We start from the raw sequence: 16,545 nt of genomic DNA on the forward strand, positions 1-16,545 counted from the left end.
TTGTCAAGCAGAGAAAGATGCAGAGAAGATTTACGAGGATGTTGCCAGGACCAGAGGGTCTGAGCTACAGGGAGAGGTTGTCTAAGTAGGGACTTTATTCCTTGGAGCGCAGGAGGACGAGGAGTGATCTTATAGAGGTGTATAAAATCATGAGAGGAATAGATCGGGTAGATGCCCAGAGTCTCTTGCTGAGTAGGTGAATCAGGGACCTGAGGACATAGGTTTAAGGTCTAGGGGGAAAGATTTAAAAGGGATCTGAGGGGTATCATTTTTACACAAAGGGTGGTGCATGTATGGAACGAGCTGCCAGAGGATGTAGTTGAGGCAGGGACTATTGCAATGTTTAAGAAAGTTGGACAGGTACATGGATAGGAGGTTTGGAGGGATACAGCCTAAACGCAGGCAGGTGGGATTAGTGTAGATGGGACATGTTGATCGGTGTGGGCAAGTTGGGCCAAAGGGCCTGTTTCAAAGTGCTTCCAGATTTATTTCTTACTATTAATCTTGTAATTGTCAGATTAATAGCGGGTGGCGCAGTAGCTCAGCTGGTGGAGCTGCCATCTTACAGCGCAAGAGATGTAGATTCGATGCTGAGGTCGGGTACTGACTGTGTGGAGTTTGTGCATTCTCCCTGTGACCTCACGGGTTTCTTCCGGGTACTCCGGTATCCTCCCACATCCCAACGACATATGGGCCTGTCGTTTAACTGGCCTCTATACATTGCTGTTAGTAGAGAGGTGGGATAACATGGAACCAGGGCGGCACAGTGGCGCAGAGGTAGAGTTGCTGCCTCACAGCGGCAGGGACCCCAGTTCGATCCCGACTACGGGTGCTGTCTGTGCAGAGTTTGTACGTTCTCCCCGTGACCTGTGTGGGTTTTCTCCGAGATCTTCGGTTTCCTCCCACACTCCGAAGACGTACAGGTTTGCAGGTTAATTTGCATGGTATAAATGTAAAAATTGTCCCTAGTGGGTGTCGGTGATCGGTGCGGACTCGGTGGGCCAAAGGGCCTGTTCCCAGTCTGTATCTCCAAACTAAACTAAACTAGTGTGAACGGGTGATCGATGATCTTTCAATCAATTACACACCCGTGTACCAACTTATCTATCTCTTTCTCTCTCCGCCCTCATTCATTTTTTTCTTTGCTTCACTTTCAAGCATCAGAGTAGAATTTGGCTTAATCTGGCTTCCATGCAATCTTCTTTGTCCAGCTGTAGTATCTGACCGCCCCGTCGCGCGTGGGCTCCAGATTAAATTCTGTCTTTCTTCTGGGCTCAAGAAAGTATCATCAACTTTGGAGTCACCTCCCTCTGCCAGATAACCCCACCAGCACTGACGAGTGTTTTGGGCTTGTTTTCATTTCAGAGGGTGTGTGCACTTTATTTGCACAGACAGGTTGATAACATTAAGTAAGATTAGTTTCGGCCCCCTGCATGTGAGCAGTTATTCATTCCACTGCGTGACAAGCAGCTGATCTTGGCCATTGCCATTTACAAGCTTGTAAAATCCACAGTCCCATGATCGCACAGTGGGATATGATCTTGCTAAACATGTGGAGGATGAGGAGAGTGGGCAGCTCCATATTCTAAATACTCTTGCGCCGCGCTTTAGTTACTGGGGTTACTCCCGTTCATTGTGTGGCTCAACCACATTGTACTTGCTTGCATTTTTATGCAAATCTTTTTGGGCTTATTCCTTTTCAGTTCTTCAGTCGGCACGCCCATGGCCGACACAGAGTCCGCTGTGTTACAAAAGATTTGTTTCATTATGGTCGTTTTCCGTACCTGTCAAAGAAAATCAGTTTGGAATCCCAACACTAATCAGTAAACGAAAGGGCGCTACCAACAACACACGTTCCTCAGTTTCAATCCATACATGTTTATTTTATTTGTGATGCGAAGCAAAATCTCGGAGCTCTTGTCACTGTGTCGGTGACATACAAAAAGCCTATAGTTTGCTTGAACACAAGGCTCTATTGTAGGAAAAGTGGACTTTCAAAGTAGCAGAATCTGCAGTTACAAATATTTCCTCATAACATGTTCAGAGGGGTCTCAGTCATTCTCTCAGGTGAGTGTAAAGAGAATATAAGAGAAACCAGTGCTCCCCTCAGCATCCTTTTCAGTATTCATCCATTGACCAAACACAGATGGCACTGGCAATTATCAGAATGTTCTAAGTGGGAGACAGACACCAAAAGCTGGAGTAACTCAGCAGGTCAGACAGCGTCTCTGGAGGAAAGGAATAGGATGTTTCGGGTCGAGACCCATTCTTCAGACTGAGTCAGGGGAAAGGGAAATTAGAGATATAAATGGCGATGTAGAGAGATATAGAACAAATTACTGAAAGATATGCAAAAAAAGTAACGATGATAGGCCATTGTTAGATGTAGGACAGGTGAGAACGATTTCCAGACATAGAAACATAGAAACATAGAAAATAGGTGCAGGAGTAGGCCATTCGGCCCTTCGAGCCTGCACCGCCATTCAATATGATCATGGCTGATCATCCAACTCAGTATCCTGTACCTGCCTTCTCTCCATACCCCCTGATCCCTTTAGCCACAAGGGCCACATCTAACTCCCTCTTAAATATAGCCAATGAACTGGCCTCAACTACCTTCTGTGGCAGAGAATTCCACAGATTCACCACTCTCTGTGTGAAAAATGTTTTCCTCATCTCGGCCCTAAAAGATTTCCCCCTTATCCTTAAACTGTGACCCCTTGTTCTGGACTTCCCCAACATCGGGAACAATCTTCCTGCATCTAGCCTGTCCAACCTCTTAAGAATTTTGTAAGTTTGTAAGACAATGAGACAATGACCCTGAAGGGTCTCGACCCGAAACGTCGCCTATTCCTTCGCTCCATAGATGCTGCCTCACCCGCTGAGTTTCTCCAGCATTTTTGTCTACCGTCGATTTTTCCAGCATCTGCAGTTCTTTCTTAAATACGAGACTCAAACATGAGACTTTGAAGCTGGTACAACTTGGGCGAGGGAGGGACGGAGAGGGAGGGGGGGATGCAATGGGTTATTTGAGCTTGTTGTGGGCACATTGAGTGCCGCCTTTCCCTGCATTACGAGAGTGCTTGGACTTCAACAATCTTTCTTATTGGCCGCTCAGTGCTTTGACATGCCCTGATGTTGTGACACAAATACAAGTTTATCCGTTCCTTCTGCAACACAGCTGAAAAACTGTTAGACTTACAGAGAAGTGCCAAAATCCAACTTGGCACAGGCACAGCAATATTAATTAAGATGCTCTTAAGATATAACGGGTAAAGCAGCTTGAAGATCATTTGCCTTTTATTCCTTCATGACGAGTTGTTCCAAGCGGTTGGTACATGCATACTGGAGAGAGTGAAACTGCTGATTTTCTTTGGCTTGTGCTGAAGACTGTGAGTCCGCCAACTGGCTGAGGAGCTTTTTAACTGATGGAATTATTTGTTCGGGTACCCGCGGGGACAGGCCAAATTCAACATCACCTTGGCACTGCGGTAAACTGCTTGCAATCACGATACGACTGTGCTACACCCGAGGCAGCAGTAGGCTGGTAAGAGGAGAGCTGAGCGGCAGAAGGCTGGAGAAGGAAACAAAGGATACCAGGAGCTTTGAAGCACACACGGCGAGAGGCTGTGTTTGTGTTTTCCCCACCTTCCAAAGGAAGCCATGCCAGTGGGTCTAGTGGCTGTTGTTCTGGGTCTGCTCCTGTGCGGCGGGGTGCACGGGCAGTGGGACTGGTGGCAGAGAATGTGGGGCACGGCCGAGACCACAGCAGCTCCAGCCCTGCCGACGGCCGTGATCCACCGACAAGCCGGCGGCGGCAGCCCGGCCGGGACCACAGCGCGGCCGCAAGGTCCATCCACCCCGGGCGCCGAATGGGCCAACGGCACCAGGTTAGCGGTGATGGAGGGGACAGCTGGTCCGTGGCGTGGCACTCACCCGGAGCACGATGCTCACCCAGCCTCGGAAACTAGGAACGCCTCGGAAGGTCGCCCGGACCAAGGCAAGAAGGTCAGCTGGCTGCCGCCCAGGAACCTGACAGGTAACGTGCCCACGGAGCAGAATGCTGCGGCTCACATCCGAGATGGCAAAACCCTGCCACAGGAGCAATGCTCCATTGCCAAAGGGCTGGAGCCGTGCCTGGTCTACGTGTAGCAGTGTGGGAAGGAACCGCAGATGCTGGTTTAAACCAAAGAAAGACCCTGAAGGCTGGAGTAACTCAGCGGCTCAGACAGCGGCTCAGACAGCGTCTCTGGAGAGAAGGAAAAGGTGATGTTTCGGGTGACCTGACTCAGTCTGAGGAAAGATCTCGACCCGAAACTTCACCTATTTCTTTTCTCCAGAGATGCTTTCTGAGCCCGGAGATGCTCCAGCTTTCTGCGCTATCTTTATGTGTCGCAGTGGTAGCGGTGACGTTCTACGGGTTCAGCTGATGTGAGTGTAGAGGAGATACCAGCAGCACATCTGCTCACTCCTGCAGAGAGAGTATGGCTGGTAGGGCAACAGCTGAGGAGTTGGGTGCAGCTGGTCAACTGTGTCAATCCAGCACTTCCCATCTTTTCCTGATTTCAGGATTGCTAAATGTCGATCTATTCGTGAAGTATTAGCCTCATCAAGGCAGGGCTTGCTGTGTGCAGTGGTCATAGGCTCTTGCATTCTGCCAGACATTCTGTATTTGTTGCACCCTTGTACTGGTCTTGTAGTCAGGCTTCAAGTCACTCATCACATGCCATCTGATTTATAATGTAATGTTCAGAGCAACCTTATTTTAGATAGGAAGAGACGTAGATTATGTAGCTTATTTCACTATAGCAGGACATCCAAAACCTCTTTACATTGATAAAGAACCTTTGAGGTCTAGACCATTTGCATTTTAAAATGGGAAAAACTGAATGAATGAATGAATGAATTAACATTTTATTGTCATATGTGACGTCACAGTGAAATTCTTTGCTTGCATACTCAAGGTATGCAAATAGACGCCCATACATTTTTTTAATGTTTTATGTTAAATTAAATGTGCTGCATGGTAACTCAAATTTCACTGCACCAATTGGTGTATGTGACAATAAATGTCCTTCGTCCTTTGTCCTTTGTCCTAATGGGCATTTACAAAGTTACAAAGTAGTCCTGTACCAGATCCCCCTTTGTTCTTCCCCCCCTCTCCCCTACACTCATGGTGCCCCCCCCCCCCCCCCCCCCTCTCCCCCCACACCGAGTCCTCCTTTGTCCCTTCCCAAAGTAGATTCTTTAAACAGACTGGTATTTATGACCAGTAGCATGTTTCATTGATATTAGTTGAGGGACAAGTTTTGGGCTGGATACTGAGGAAGCAGTTTCCTGCATGAACGTTCAGGAGCGGAAAAGACTGCATAAAGTTGTGACTCCTGCCCAGTCCATCACCGGCTCTGACCTCCCCACCATCGAAGGGACCTATCGGAGTCGCTGCCTCAAAAAGTCAGCCAACATCATCAGAGCCACACCATCCTGGCCACACACACATTTCACCATTGCCGTCAGGAAGAAGGCACAGGAGCCTGAAAACTGTAACATCCAGGTTCAGGAACAACTTCTTCCCCACAGCCATCAGGCTATTAAACATGACAACAAATAAGCTCTGACCTACAACAGACTATTATTATTATTGCACTATAATTGCTTGTTTTTTGACTATGTGTGTATGTGTATATATACACAGTGAACTTTTTTTCTCTCGTTTATGATGACAGATTCTGTTGTGCTGCAGCAAGTGAGAATTTCATTGTTCTATCTGGGACACATGACAATAAAACATTCTTGACAAAATGCATGACTCCACACTTTGATCCTCAAAAGGTGCCAGGTTTTTGTTCAGATTCACGGGATAGGGCAAGAGGGAACTCTCAGCCTGTGGTTTGCCAGACAGCTTCTGTGAACATGCAGTTCCCTTTCTGTAATGCACAGAGGTGCCAGGAAAATGCACTTAAATCTTGAGTGAGAACTGAACCCACTTGTTCTGTCAGAGCAAGGAGTGCTTTTAGTTTAGGTCAGTTTAGTTTATCGTCACGGGTACAATGAACAGCTTTTGTTGCGTGCTAACCAGTCAGCGGAAAGACAATACATGATTACAATCGAGCCATTTGCAGTGTGTAGATATGTGATAAGGGAAAGTTCTGAGCAAGAATAGTCCGAGAGTCACCAATGAGGTAGATACAGGGCTCTCACTTAACTTTTTCTCTGTTGCCAGCCGGGCAACCTAGGCAGTTTTTTAGGTTGCCAAATGACAATTTAAGTGGTCATTTAAGACGGCTTGCATGACACGTGCGATGATGTGCTCGGATGAAGTGCGTAGTTACCAGTCGGAATTATGCCCAATGAAACATTCACATATTATTTCTGCTTCAAATAAAGTCACAAACTAAACATATTCACCAATCAAGATATGATATATACCACAATGACATGCGATGCAATGAACGTTGCAATGAATGCAATTTCTATTATTTCTTTCCACTTCCAAACAAAAATCTGGTTGAATTATTCAGCGTATGATTAACCTCGGTGAGACCAAGTGCAGGCTTGGCGATCGCTTTGCACAGCACCTACACTCAGTTCGCAATAACCAAACTGATCTCCCGGTGGCTCAGCACTTCAACTCCCCCTCCCATTCAGAATCCAACCTTTCTGTCCTGGGCCTCCTCCATGACCAGAGTGAGGCCCACAACAAATTGGAGGAACAGCACCTCATATTTGCTTGGGTAGTTTACACCCCAGCGGTATGAACATTGGCTTCTCCAATTTCAGGTAGTCCTTGCTTTCTCCCTCCTTCCCCACCCATTCCCAGCTCTCCCACAGCCTACTGTCTCTGCCTCTTCCTTTCTTTTTCCCGCCCCCTCCCCCTCCCGACATCAGTCTGAAGAAGGGTCTCGACCCGATTGGTTGCCTATTCCTTCGCTCCATAGATGCTGCCTCACCCGTTGATTTTCTCCAGCTTTGTCTACCAACGGGATCCCACCACTGGCCACATCTTCTCATTTCCTCCCCTGTCGTCTTTCCGCAGAGACCGCTCCCTCTGTAACTCCCTGATCGATTTGTCCCTTCCCACCCCAACCACCCCGTCTCCTGGCACTTTCCCTTACAACTGCAGGAAATGCTGCACTTGTCACTTTACCTACCCCCTTGACTCCATTCAAGGACCCAAGCAGTCTTTCCAGGTGCGGCAGAGGTTCACCTGCACCTCCTCTAACCTTATCTATTGCATCCGCTGCTCTACACCGGTGAGACCAAGCGTAGGCTTGGCGATCGCTTCGCCCAACACCTCCGCTCAGTTTGCAATAACCAACCTGATCTCCCGGTGGTTCAGCACTTCAACTCCCCATCCCATTCCGAATCCGACCTTTCTGTCCTGGGCCTCTTCCATGGCCAGAGTGAGGATCACCGTAAATTGGAGGAGCAACAACCTCATATTTCACTTGGGCAGTTTACACCCCAGCGGTATTAACATTAACTTCTCCAATTTCAGGTAGTCCCTGCTTCCTCCTCCCCTTCCCAGTTCTCCTTCAGCCCACTGTCTCCGCCTCTTCCTTTCTTCTTCCCCCCCCCCCCCCACCCTCACATCAGTCTGTAGAAGGGTCTCGACCTGAAACGTCGCCTATTTCCTTCGCTCCATAGATGCTGCCTCACCCGCTGAGTTTCTCCAGCATTTTTGTCTACCCATTCACACAAGTTCTGTTATCCCACTTTCCTCACCCACTCCCTACACATTATGGGCAATTTTACAGAGACAGGTTAACCTACAAAGCCAATGCATCCTTGGGATGTGGGAGGAAACCTACACACTTGCAGGGAGAATGTGCAAATTCAACACAGACAGTGCCCGAGGACAGGATCGAACACAGATCCCTGGCGTATGGGGCAGCAAGTCCACCAGCTGTGCCTCTATATTTTATTTTCCAACACACAAAAAATTATACGTTGATAACTTTGGTTACTAAAAAAGAAGAAACTATCCGTTTTCAGTCTTAAATCTCTAAGGGATGCTATGTCCCTCTTTACAGCTACTGTATGCTTTAATTCAGTTCAAGACTATGGGGCAGTACATTGGCCATAAAGTTGCTGCCTACATTTGCCAGAGACACGGAATTGATCCTGAATATGGGTGCTGTCTGTATGGAGTTTGCTCCTCTTCCCTTTGATCGCAGGGGTTTTCTCCGGGTGCTCTTGCTTCCTTCCACATTCCAAAGGTATGCAGGAACCTATTTCAGACCCTTTTAAAATATATATATATTTATATAGTTATATATTCACATATAAATATACACTGTTTTGATTTCTCGTTTATAACATTGTTTACAGAGTACTATGTTTACATATTCTGTTGTGCTGCTGCAAGTAAGGATTTCATTGTTCTAACTGGGACGTGAGAGAATAAAACATTCTTGAATCTTGACTTACGTCGCTAATGTGTGGGATAGAACTAGTGTACGGGTGATCGGTGGTCGGCGTGGACTCGGTGGGCCGAAGGGCTTGTTTCCACGTTCGATATTATTTGCTACGTCTAAATTAAACAAAAAAATTTATAGGGAAAACCCTATAATATTTAGTGCTATACGAATTTGGAAACAATTAAAAAAGACATTAAAATTAGATAATTTATCACTTTTTCTTCCAATAGTGAATAATCCTTTGTTTAAGCCTTCATGGTTGGACGGGGGTTTTACACAATGGAAGAATTATGGAATTAAAAATATGGGACAACTTTACAAGGAAGGCACTTTTCTGACATTTCAGGAATTGCAACAGACTTATGGACTTCGAGGAAATGATTATTTCAGATATCTTCAACTTAGAGATTATGTAAAATCGAACTCCCAAAATTTTCGAATTAGAAATTCAGAAATTCTTGATGAATGTTGGAACAAACATCCTAATACAGAAAAATTAATATCTTATATATATAATATCTTATTAGACAGTGACATTCCTTCGACGGACTTACACAGACAAACATGGGAAAAAGAATTAAATCAAGTAATAACGAAAGATACTTGGGAAGAAAGTTTGCAACACATACATCAGTGTTCACTAAACGCCAGACATTCTCTAATACAATTTAAAGTAATACATAGGTTACATTATTCAAAAACAAAACTACATAAAATTTTTCAACATATCTCACCTATATGTGATAAATGTCAACATTTAGAAGCTACATTATCTCATATGTTTGCAAACTGTATAAAAATTAAAAAATTCTGGGTAAATATTTTTAGTATAATATCTAAAGTAACCAGCACACAATTGGACCCAGATCCAAAATTAATAATACTCGGAATATTAGAATTAAATCAAACAGTTAGAACAACACAAAGAAACTTTATTGATTATAGTTTAATAACAGGAAAAAAATTAATTCTAAAATTTTGGAAAGGCCCTACGGCCCCCACAATCAAAATGTGGATTATAGAAATGACGGAGACCTTAAACGTGGAAAGAATCAGATTTTCCCTGTTGGACAAACAGGAATTATTCGTTGGAACATGGTCTCCTTTTATTGATTACTTAAAGGGTCAGAATGGTTCAGCACAGGAACCTGACTAAAGAATGGATGAAATACTATACTCTGAAATGTACGAATATATCTCGAATGAAGTCTTTTTTATTTTAATAAATTTTTCCATTCTTCTTTAACTATCTTTTTCCGTTTTTTTTTTTTTTTTTTTTTTTTGTTGTTGTTTTTGTTTTTGTTTTTCTTCTCTTTCTTTTCTTTCTTTACTTCATCTATCTCTTTAGTTCTATCTAGTTTAAAAAAAAAAAAAAGGCAAAAAGTATTGGAGACAATGTAATAATAATTGACAATATTATCAATTTAAAAATGTAAGACTGTAATGACGTAATTAGGTTATGTACCTATCTCCAATAAAAAATATTTTCAAAAAAAAAAAAAAAGAACTAGTGTACGGGTGATCGGTGGTCGGCGTGGACTCGGTGGGCCGAAGGGCTTGTTTCCACGTTGTATCTTTAAATTAAACTAACACTAAAACCAGAGGAGATCTAAAGAAGGGTCTCCACCCGAAACGTCACCCAATTTCTTCTATCCAGAGATGGTGGCTGCTCCATGAAGTTACCCCGCACAATTAAAGCATGGAATAGTTCTGTACCTTTTGCATTGTGGGAGATCTGATGGAGAAAGTGGCCGACGCCGACCAGTTGCCATGGCAGTGCAAAAGAAGTTTTAGGAGACGATCCTATCTGAAGACTGAGTATAATAGATGCAATGGAGAGTCAACAAAATCCAAGACTGAGGCTTAAACATTCCTTTGTTTAAAATTTTATATCCACGGCCGATGATGTGCTGGCTGTCCGGACATGGATACGGATGGCGGGCGGAGACGGAGAGTGACACAGAGGCAGAAATAGAGAGGGGGCCCGCTCAGAATTAAACAATAGGTGTCCTGGATGCTCGCCAAGCCAGGCAAAATGGCATGGCATTTAGGTAGCCCGGCGGCACTTTAGGTTGCCATTGACACCCGAGCAACCATTAATTTCGAGCCCTGAGATAGTAGTTCAGCACTGCTTTCTGGTTGTGGTAGAATGATTCGTTTTTGTGGTGCAATGGATGATTGCTGCTGATTAGAGGTGACTGCTGTTTAACAAACTTACAAATTAGTCCCGTGCAACTTTGGGTTGATTGCATTAGTCGAAACAGGGTGGACCACGTGAAGATTGCAAACTTCCACCCACTGTTTTGGGTCGAGATGAAGAAGGGTCTTGATGCAGGGACTGGGGTGTTCCTTCTGCTTGATTTGCTTGAGATGCAGGGAGGGTCTTTTTATTGGCCTGTTTCCTTTATCATCATTACTGTTTTGCATATCTTTCATTCATTTGTTCTATATCTCTCTACATCACCGTCTATATCTCTCGTTTCCCTTTCCCCTGACGCACTGAAGAAAGGTCTCGATCCGTAATGCCACCTATTCCTTTTCTCCAGAGATGCTGCCTGACCCGCTGAGTTATTCCAGCTTTTAGTGTCTATCTTTGGTTTAAACCAGCATCTGCAGTTCCTTCCCACACATTTCTTCGAATTCATTAATTTGAACCCTGCTCTTGCATGAAATCAGCTTAGTTTATTGTCACGTGTACCGCGGTAAAGTGAAAATCATTTTGTTGCGTGCTATCCAGTCAGCAGAAAGACAAAACATGATTACAATCAATCGATTTACAGTGTGTAGAAACAATGATAAGGGAATAAAGTTTGTGCAAGGTAAAAAGCCAGTAAAGTCCAGTCAAGTATAGTCAGAGCGACATCAATATAGCTAGATAGTTGTTCAGCACTGCTCTCCGGTTGTGGTAGGATGATTCAGTTGCCTGATAAAAGTTGGGAAGAAACTGTCCCTGAATCTGGAGGTGTGCGTAATCACACTTCTATACCTTTTGCCCAATGGGAGAGGGGAGAAGAGGGAGCGGCCAGGGTGCGACTCATCCTTGATTTTGCTGCTGGTCTTGCCGAGGCAGCGTGAGGTGTAAATCGAATCAATAGAAGGGAGGTTGGTTTGTGTGATGGTCTGGGTTGCCTCCACAACTCTCTCATCCTCATCCTTTAACCAGTTTTCCCGCCTATGTGTGAAAAGGCAGAGGAGATGGAGAATATGCCCATCAGGGAGGTGAAATATATCTGTTAGGAATTTTTTGCTGAAGTTAAAGTGATGTGCAAATCCCTTGCAGTCATTCATAACATATGCAAAGCAAAAGCCACGTTCATGTAAATACTAACTTTTCTTTCCATTCCAGAGAGAAGATCCAGTGATCACATCGACCTGACTGGGTTAATTGGAGTCCCTCTACCCCCATCAGTTGCATTCATCACTGGATTTGAAGGCTTTCCAGCGTACAGCTTTGGGCCCGATGCAAACATTGGGCGACTTACCAAGACCATGATACCTCAATCTTTCTACAGAGACTTTGCGATCCTTGTGACTATCAAGCCAGCCAGTGACGATGGTGGGGTGCTCTTCGCCATTACTAATTCCTACCAGAATATCATTTACTTGGGAGTGAAACTAACTGCGGTTTTGAATGGCAACCAGCAAATAGTGTTATTTTACACAGAATCAGGTTCTCAGACTTCGCAAGAGGTTGCTTCATTTAAGGTGTCGTCAATGACAAACAAGTGGACGCGGTTTGCCTTGTCCATTCAGGGCGACTTTGTTACATTGTACGTGGACTGCGATGAATATGAGCAGAGCCGCCTCAGCAGATCAGCTCGAGCATTATTTTTCGAGCCAAGTTCAGGAATTTTCATTGGGAATGCTGGCGGAACAGGACTGACCAAGTTTATTGTAAGTGACCGGGGGGGGGGGGTTTGTAATAAAAGCTGAAATTATGAATGTTTGTCACTTTAACTGATGATATTGGTGACATATTATCAACAATGATCTCAGTTAAAAAAATGCTGCACCACCAAATGTTTAATGTTTAAGGAAGAACTGCAGATGCTGGTAAAATCGAAGGTAGACACAAAATGGCGGGTGAGGCAGCATCTATGGAGGGAAGGAATTGCCAACATTTCGGGTCAAGACCCTTCTTCAGATCCGACCCTTCTGAAGAAGGGTCTCGACCCGAAACGTCGGCAATTCCTTCTCTCTATAGATGCTGCCTCACCTGCTGAGTTTCTCCAGCATTTTGTGTCTACCAAATGTTTAATGACCTGGTTTACTAATCTTTTCATTAGAAATTCAATCTGGATATTTATGCGGAAAAGTTAGTGGATTTGAAAGGCCATTTTGGTGTGGGGGGGGGGGTCAGTTAGGAGCAGCTTAACCGTTTTCAGAAATGGGGAATGGTGTTGGAGCGAGACTTGTGAGCACCGCTCGAAACAATGCGTGCGCCTCCCAAATCGCTCCCTTCTGCTAAATCTTGCACCCATTCCCAACCGTTCCATTCCTTTGGAATCATACACTCTCCACTTCCAAACTGTGCACTCCTCCAAAAACAGATGATCCACTCCTAACCCGGCTCCTCTCCCTGTAATCATTGCACCTCGCCCCTCTACCTCTTCAAACATCTTTCATCCTGCTCCCAGCCACACCATCCCTCTAAATCATAAACCCCCTCAATCAAATTGGCCCCTCGCCCCGAAGTCATACCATGCCTCTGCACACCCCCCCCCCCCATCCCCCCATCTGAAATCACGCCTCCCACTCCCAAATTACCCCCTCCCTCCAAAATTGTAATCCTACTCTAAAACCATCCCCTGCACCAAAATGGCTCTTCAAATCCAAGACCCACCAGCTTTCTGTGACTATCTCCCTTTCTGAGAACCAGGAATGAGTGTCTGATCCGTGGCTACCAGTTGCCCAGATTTTTGCCACACTGAACATTCCACAGCCCAGGTTAATCCACGCTTCCACCTTCCAGGCACTTCATCTGATTCTAAATTCTGCTGCCTCTATCTCTACTTGTATTAAGTTCGGACTGTCCAATACACTTTTGCACGCTAACCTAGAGTGGTTCCCCACCGCTGAATGCTCTCATTTTAAAAATCATGCCCACCACGATGGAACGGAGAAGTAGACTTGATGGGCTGAATGGCCTAATTCAGTTCCTATCACTTATGACCTGATGACCTTATATACTTGTGCTCAAGTACGTGGTTGTCCTCTAATGCCACTCTTCTGCCTACTCTCCACTTATTGGACGCACGTGGAAAAATGAGCACAGCTTATACATGAATGGATACTTTATTGTCACATGTGACAAGTTACAGTGAAATCTTTAGCTTGCTTACCCAAGGTATGCAAATAGTCGCTACATAAAGGGCACCGACAAAGTTACAAAGTATCCCCGCGCCAGATCCACCTTTGGTCCCCCCTCCTGGTGGTCCCCCCACGCCGGTTCTTCCTTTGTTCCTCCCTCCCACCACCCCCGGCAGCGGTGTCCTCGGTTCCACGTGGTCCGTCATCATCCGTCTGTCGACGCCATCATCGACCGGCGCACCGACCTCTCCGCTGTCGCTGCCGGGTCCACTCCAGGCACCCGTGGCGGCATTTGTGCTGTAGAAGACGCTACTTTCCCTGGTAAACATAAAAATGCCTCAGATTATATGCTGCTTCAATTTAGAATTTCCTTGGTGTATAGGGCAGCGGAAAATGGCAAAAGTTTAACATTCATCCAGAATCCTGATTACGGTTGCAGTATATATTCCCCCAGTGCAGCCAGTGACCTTAAATTGACCCTAATTTGCTAACCAGCTTTCTTCCCCACTGTTAGCAGAAAGTTAGCATTTTGTTAAAAGTTAAAATGCATGCCAATTTTTAAATGAACTGAACCCACTAATTGGCATTCACTTCCCTGCCTTTGGCCCTGGTGTGCCTGCCTGTGGAGCCAACAGTTGGCCAAGGATCATAATAATAGGTCTGGCTTAAAAAATACCTTCCTGATCTTCTGTACACTTTAGCTCCAGTTTTAAGGTAACAGAAACAATTAAATGTAAAGGATGCACGGTGGTACATCAGTAGAATTGCTGCCTTACAGTGCGAATAGGGGTTGCCAACTGGCCTGTATTAGCCAGGACATCCCATATTTTGGGCTAAATTGGTATGTCCCGTATGGGACTGCCCTTGTCCCGTATTTGACTGCTACTACTCAGGTTGAGGGGACTGTTGGGTCGGAGCGCCATGTCCGGCCCCGCCTCACCCGTCCCGACGTAGTGCAGCCCATGGAGTGCAGCAGCAACGCCTCGCCCGTGGCCCCGTCGGTCGGCAGTCCGGCCAGCTGTCCAACCTTCGGACCTTCGATTACTGCCGACACCACCACCATTCCTTCTCATGGCCGATCATCGGTTCATGCGTTGGATGGGGCGCCGGACTTTATGAGCGAGATCGCGCGGGCCAAAACTCCTCAGCTGGCCCACCTGCTGGGCTTTGTGTGCTGTCCAGCACCCGGGCCAACTCATCATTCACCCAGCCACGGCCTAGTCAGTCAACGAATTGCCGTCGGGAATTTGTCCTTTATTTTGACCTTTTGTCCCTTATTTGGGACTGAGAAAGTTGGCAACCCTAAGTGCGAGAGACCCGGATTCCATCCTGACCATGGGTGCTGTCTGTATGGAGTTTGTACATTCTCCCCGTGACCACATGGGGTTTCTCCGGGTGCTCCAGTATCCTCCCACACTCCTAAGCCGTGCAGGTTTGTAGGTTAATTGGCTTTGCTAAAAATTGTAAATTGTCCCTCATATGTAGGAAATTGCTACTACCTGTATATGAGGAACGTTGGTCGGTGCGGACTCGGTGGGCCGAAGGGCCTGTTTCAGCGGGCTGTAGCTCTGAACTAATCTAATCAGAGAAAAATCAATCTGACACGTCACCCATTCCTTATCTCCAGAGATGCTATCTGTCTCGCTGAGTTACTCCAGCTTTTTATGCTTTTCTTCGGTTTAAATCAGCATCTGCAGTTCCTTCCTACATTCTCTTCTGCTGGTCAAAAGGGGGGCCCCTTTAGCAGCAGGTGTAGAGTGCTGCAGGTCACTGGTCATCAAGAACATGTCCAGGCAAGTTGGAGAAGTGATGAAGCTTTTTGTCACTCCCATCTGTTCAGACTGTGAACTCCAGCTCCTTACTTCCCTCAGTGAAAAACCATTCCTCCATTTCCCCTTTAATCCCACAATTATTCAAAAATCCCACATATTTGACCAAGAAAATAGGCCCTTTCTACGTTATCTAGGTCCCCTATAATTGTATACACCTCAGTTCAACCTCTGCAGTCTCTTCTGTTCAAAGGAAATCAAACCCAGCCAACTCCAGATTAATGGACAGTTTCTTCGTCCCAGCTGTTATCAGGCAACTGAACCATCCTACCCCAACCAGAGAGCAGTCCTGAACTACTATCTACCTCATTAGCGACCCTTGGACTATCCTTGATCGGACTTTACTGGCTTTACCTTGCACTAAACATTGTTCACTTATCATGTATCTGTACACTGCGAATAGCTTGATTGTAATCATATATTGTCTTTCTGCTGGCTGGTTAGCACTTTAGTTCAGTACTCACCTTGTTCTCCCACATGGCCTGTATCTATAGAAACCCAGGAACTGCTCATTCATTTATATTAGTATTGTGGTGGTTATGTGAATTAGTTGCTCTCTTTCTCCCTGGCACAAGAGTGGTGCACCTCACATGGCAATCCAGGGTCTCTGCAAATCCTGAAAACACATTGAGACACTTTATAAATACACGTTTTCTTTGTCTAAGAATTTCTTTTATCACATATGTTACGACAACGAACAGAACATTTTTTTTTTACAGATGCTCAGTCTGTATTACACAGGGCGACCACTGTGCTGACATTGTTGGCATGGGTCCTTGTTTAGAGAACTTGTCCAAACCTCAAAGTTGGCCCAAGCTCAGCTCAGCATTGGCTTTGATGTGTCCACCTGCACTCCATAACCCAGTGGTACTCGGGCTTGGTGCTTCTGATGCACTGACTTTCTGTGGTAACCCTCAGATCTCCACAGCTCAAAAGCACCCTTTCGTTGATGCCTTGAGAACAGCATGTACTAGTTGCTCTCCAGG

The 16,545-nt window shown here is 45.5% G+C and overlaps 1 protein-coding gene across 6 annotated transcripts in view; it reads left to right on the forward strand.

Annotated features, from left to right (window-relative positions):
- LOC116971961 (collagen alpha-1(XVIII) chain-like) overlaps positions 1-16,545 on the forward strand; it is a 288,785-nt gene that overhangs the window by 97,085 nt on the left and 175,155 nt on the right. For 3 of the 6 annotated variants that reach the window (XM_033019176.1, XM_033019178.1, XM_033019177.1), the window contains exons 1-2: positions 3,174-4,039; positions 11,767-12,314. In XM_033019176.1, the coding sequence (XP_032875067.1) occupies positions 3,664-4,039; positions 11,767-12,314 (924 nt within the window). In that variant the 5' untranslated portion in view covers positions 3,174-3,663. Of the gene's footprint in view, positions 1-3,173; positions 4,040-11,766; positions 12,315-16,545 lie in introns of those variants that run through there. The other 3 variants (XM_033019180.1, XM_033019181.1, XM_033019179.1) reach the window with 2 other exon arrangements.

Source organism: Amblyraja radiata, chromosome 4 (assembly GCF_010909765.2).
Source record: "Amblyraja radiata isolate CabotCenter1 chromosome 4, sAmbRad1.1.pri, whole genome shotgun sequence".
NCBI lineage: Eukaryota > Metazoa > Chordata > Chondrichthyes > Rajiformes > Rajidae > Amblyraja > Amblyraja radiata.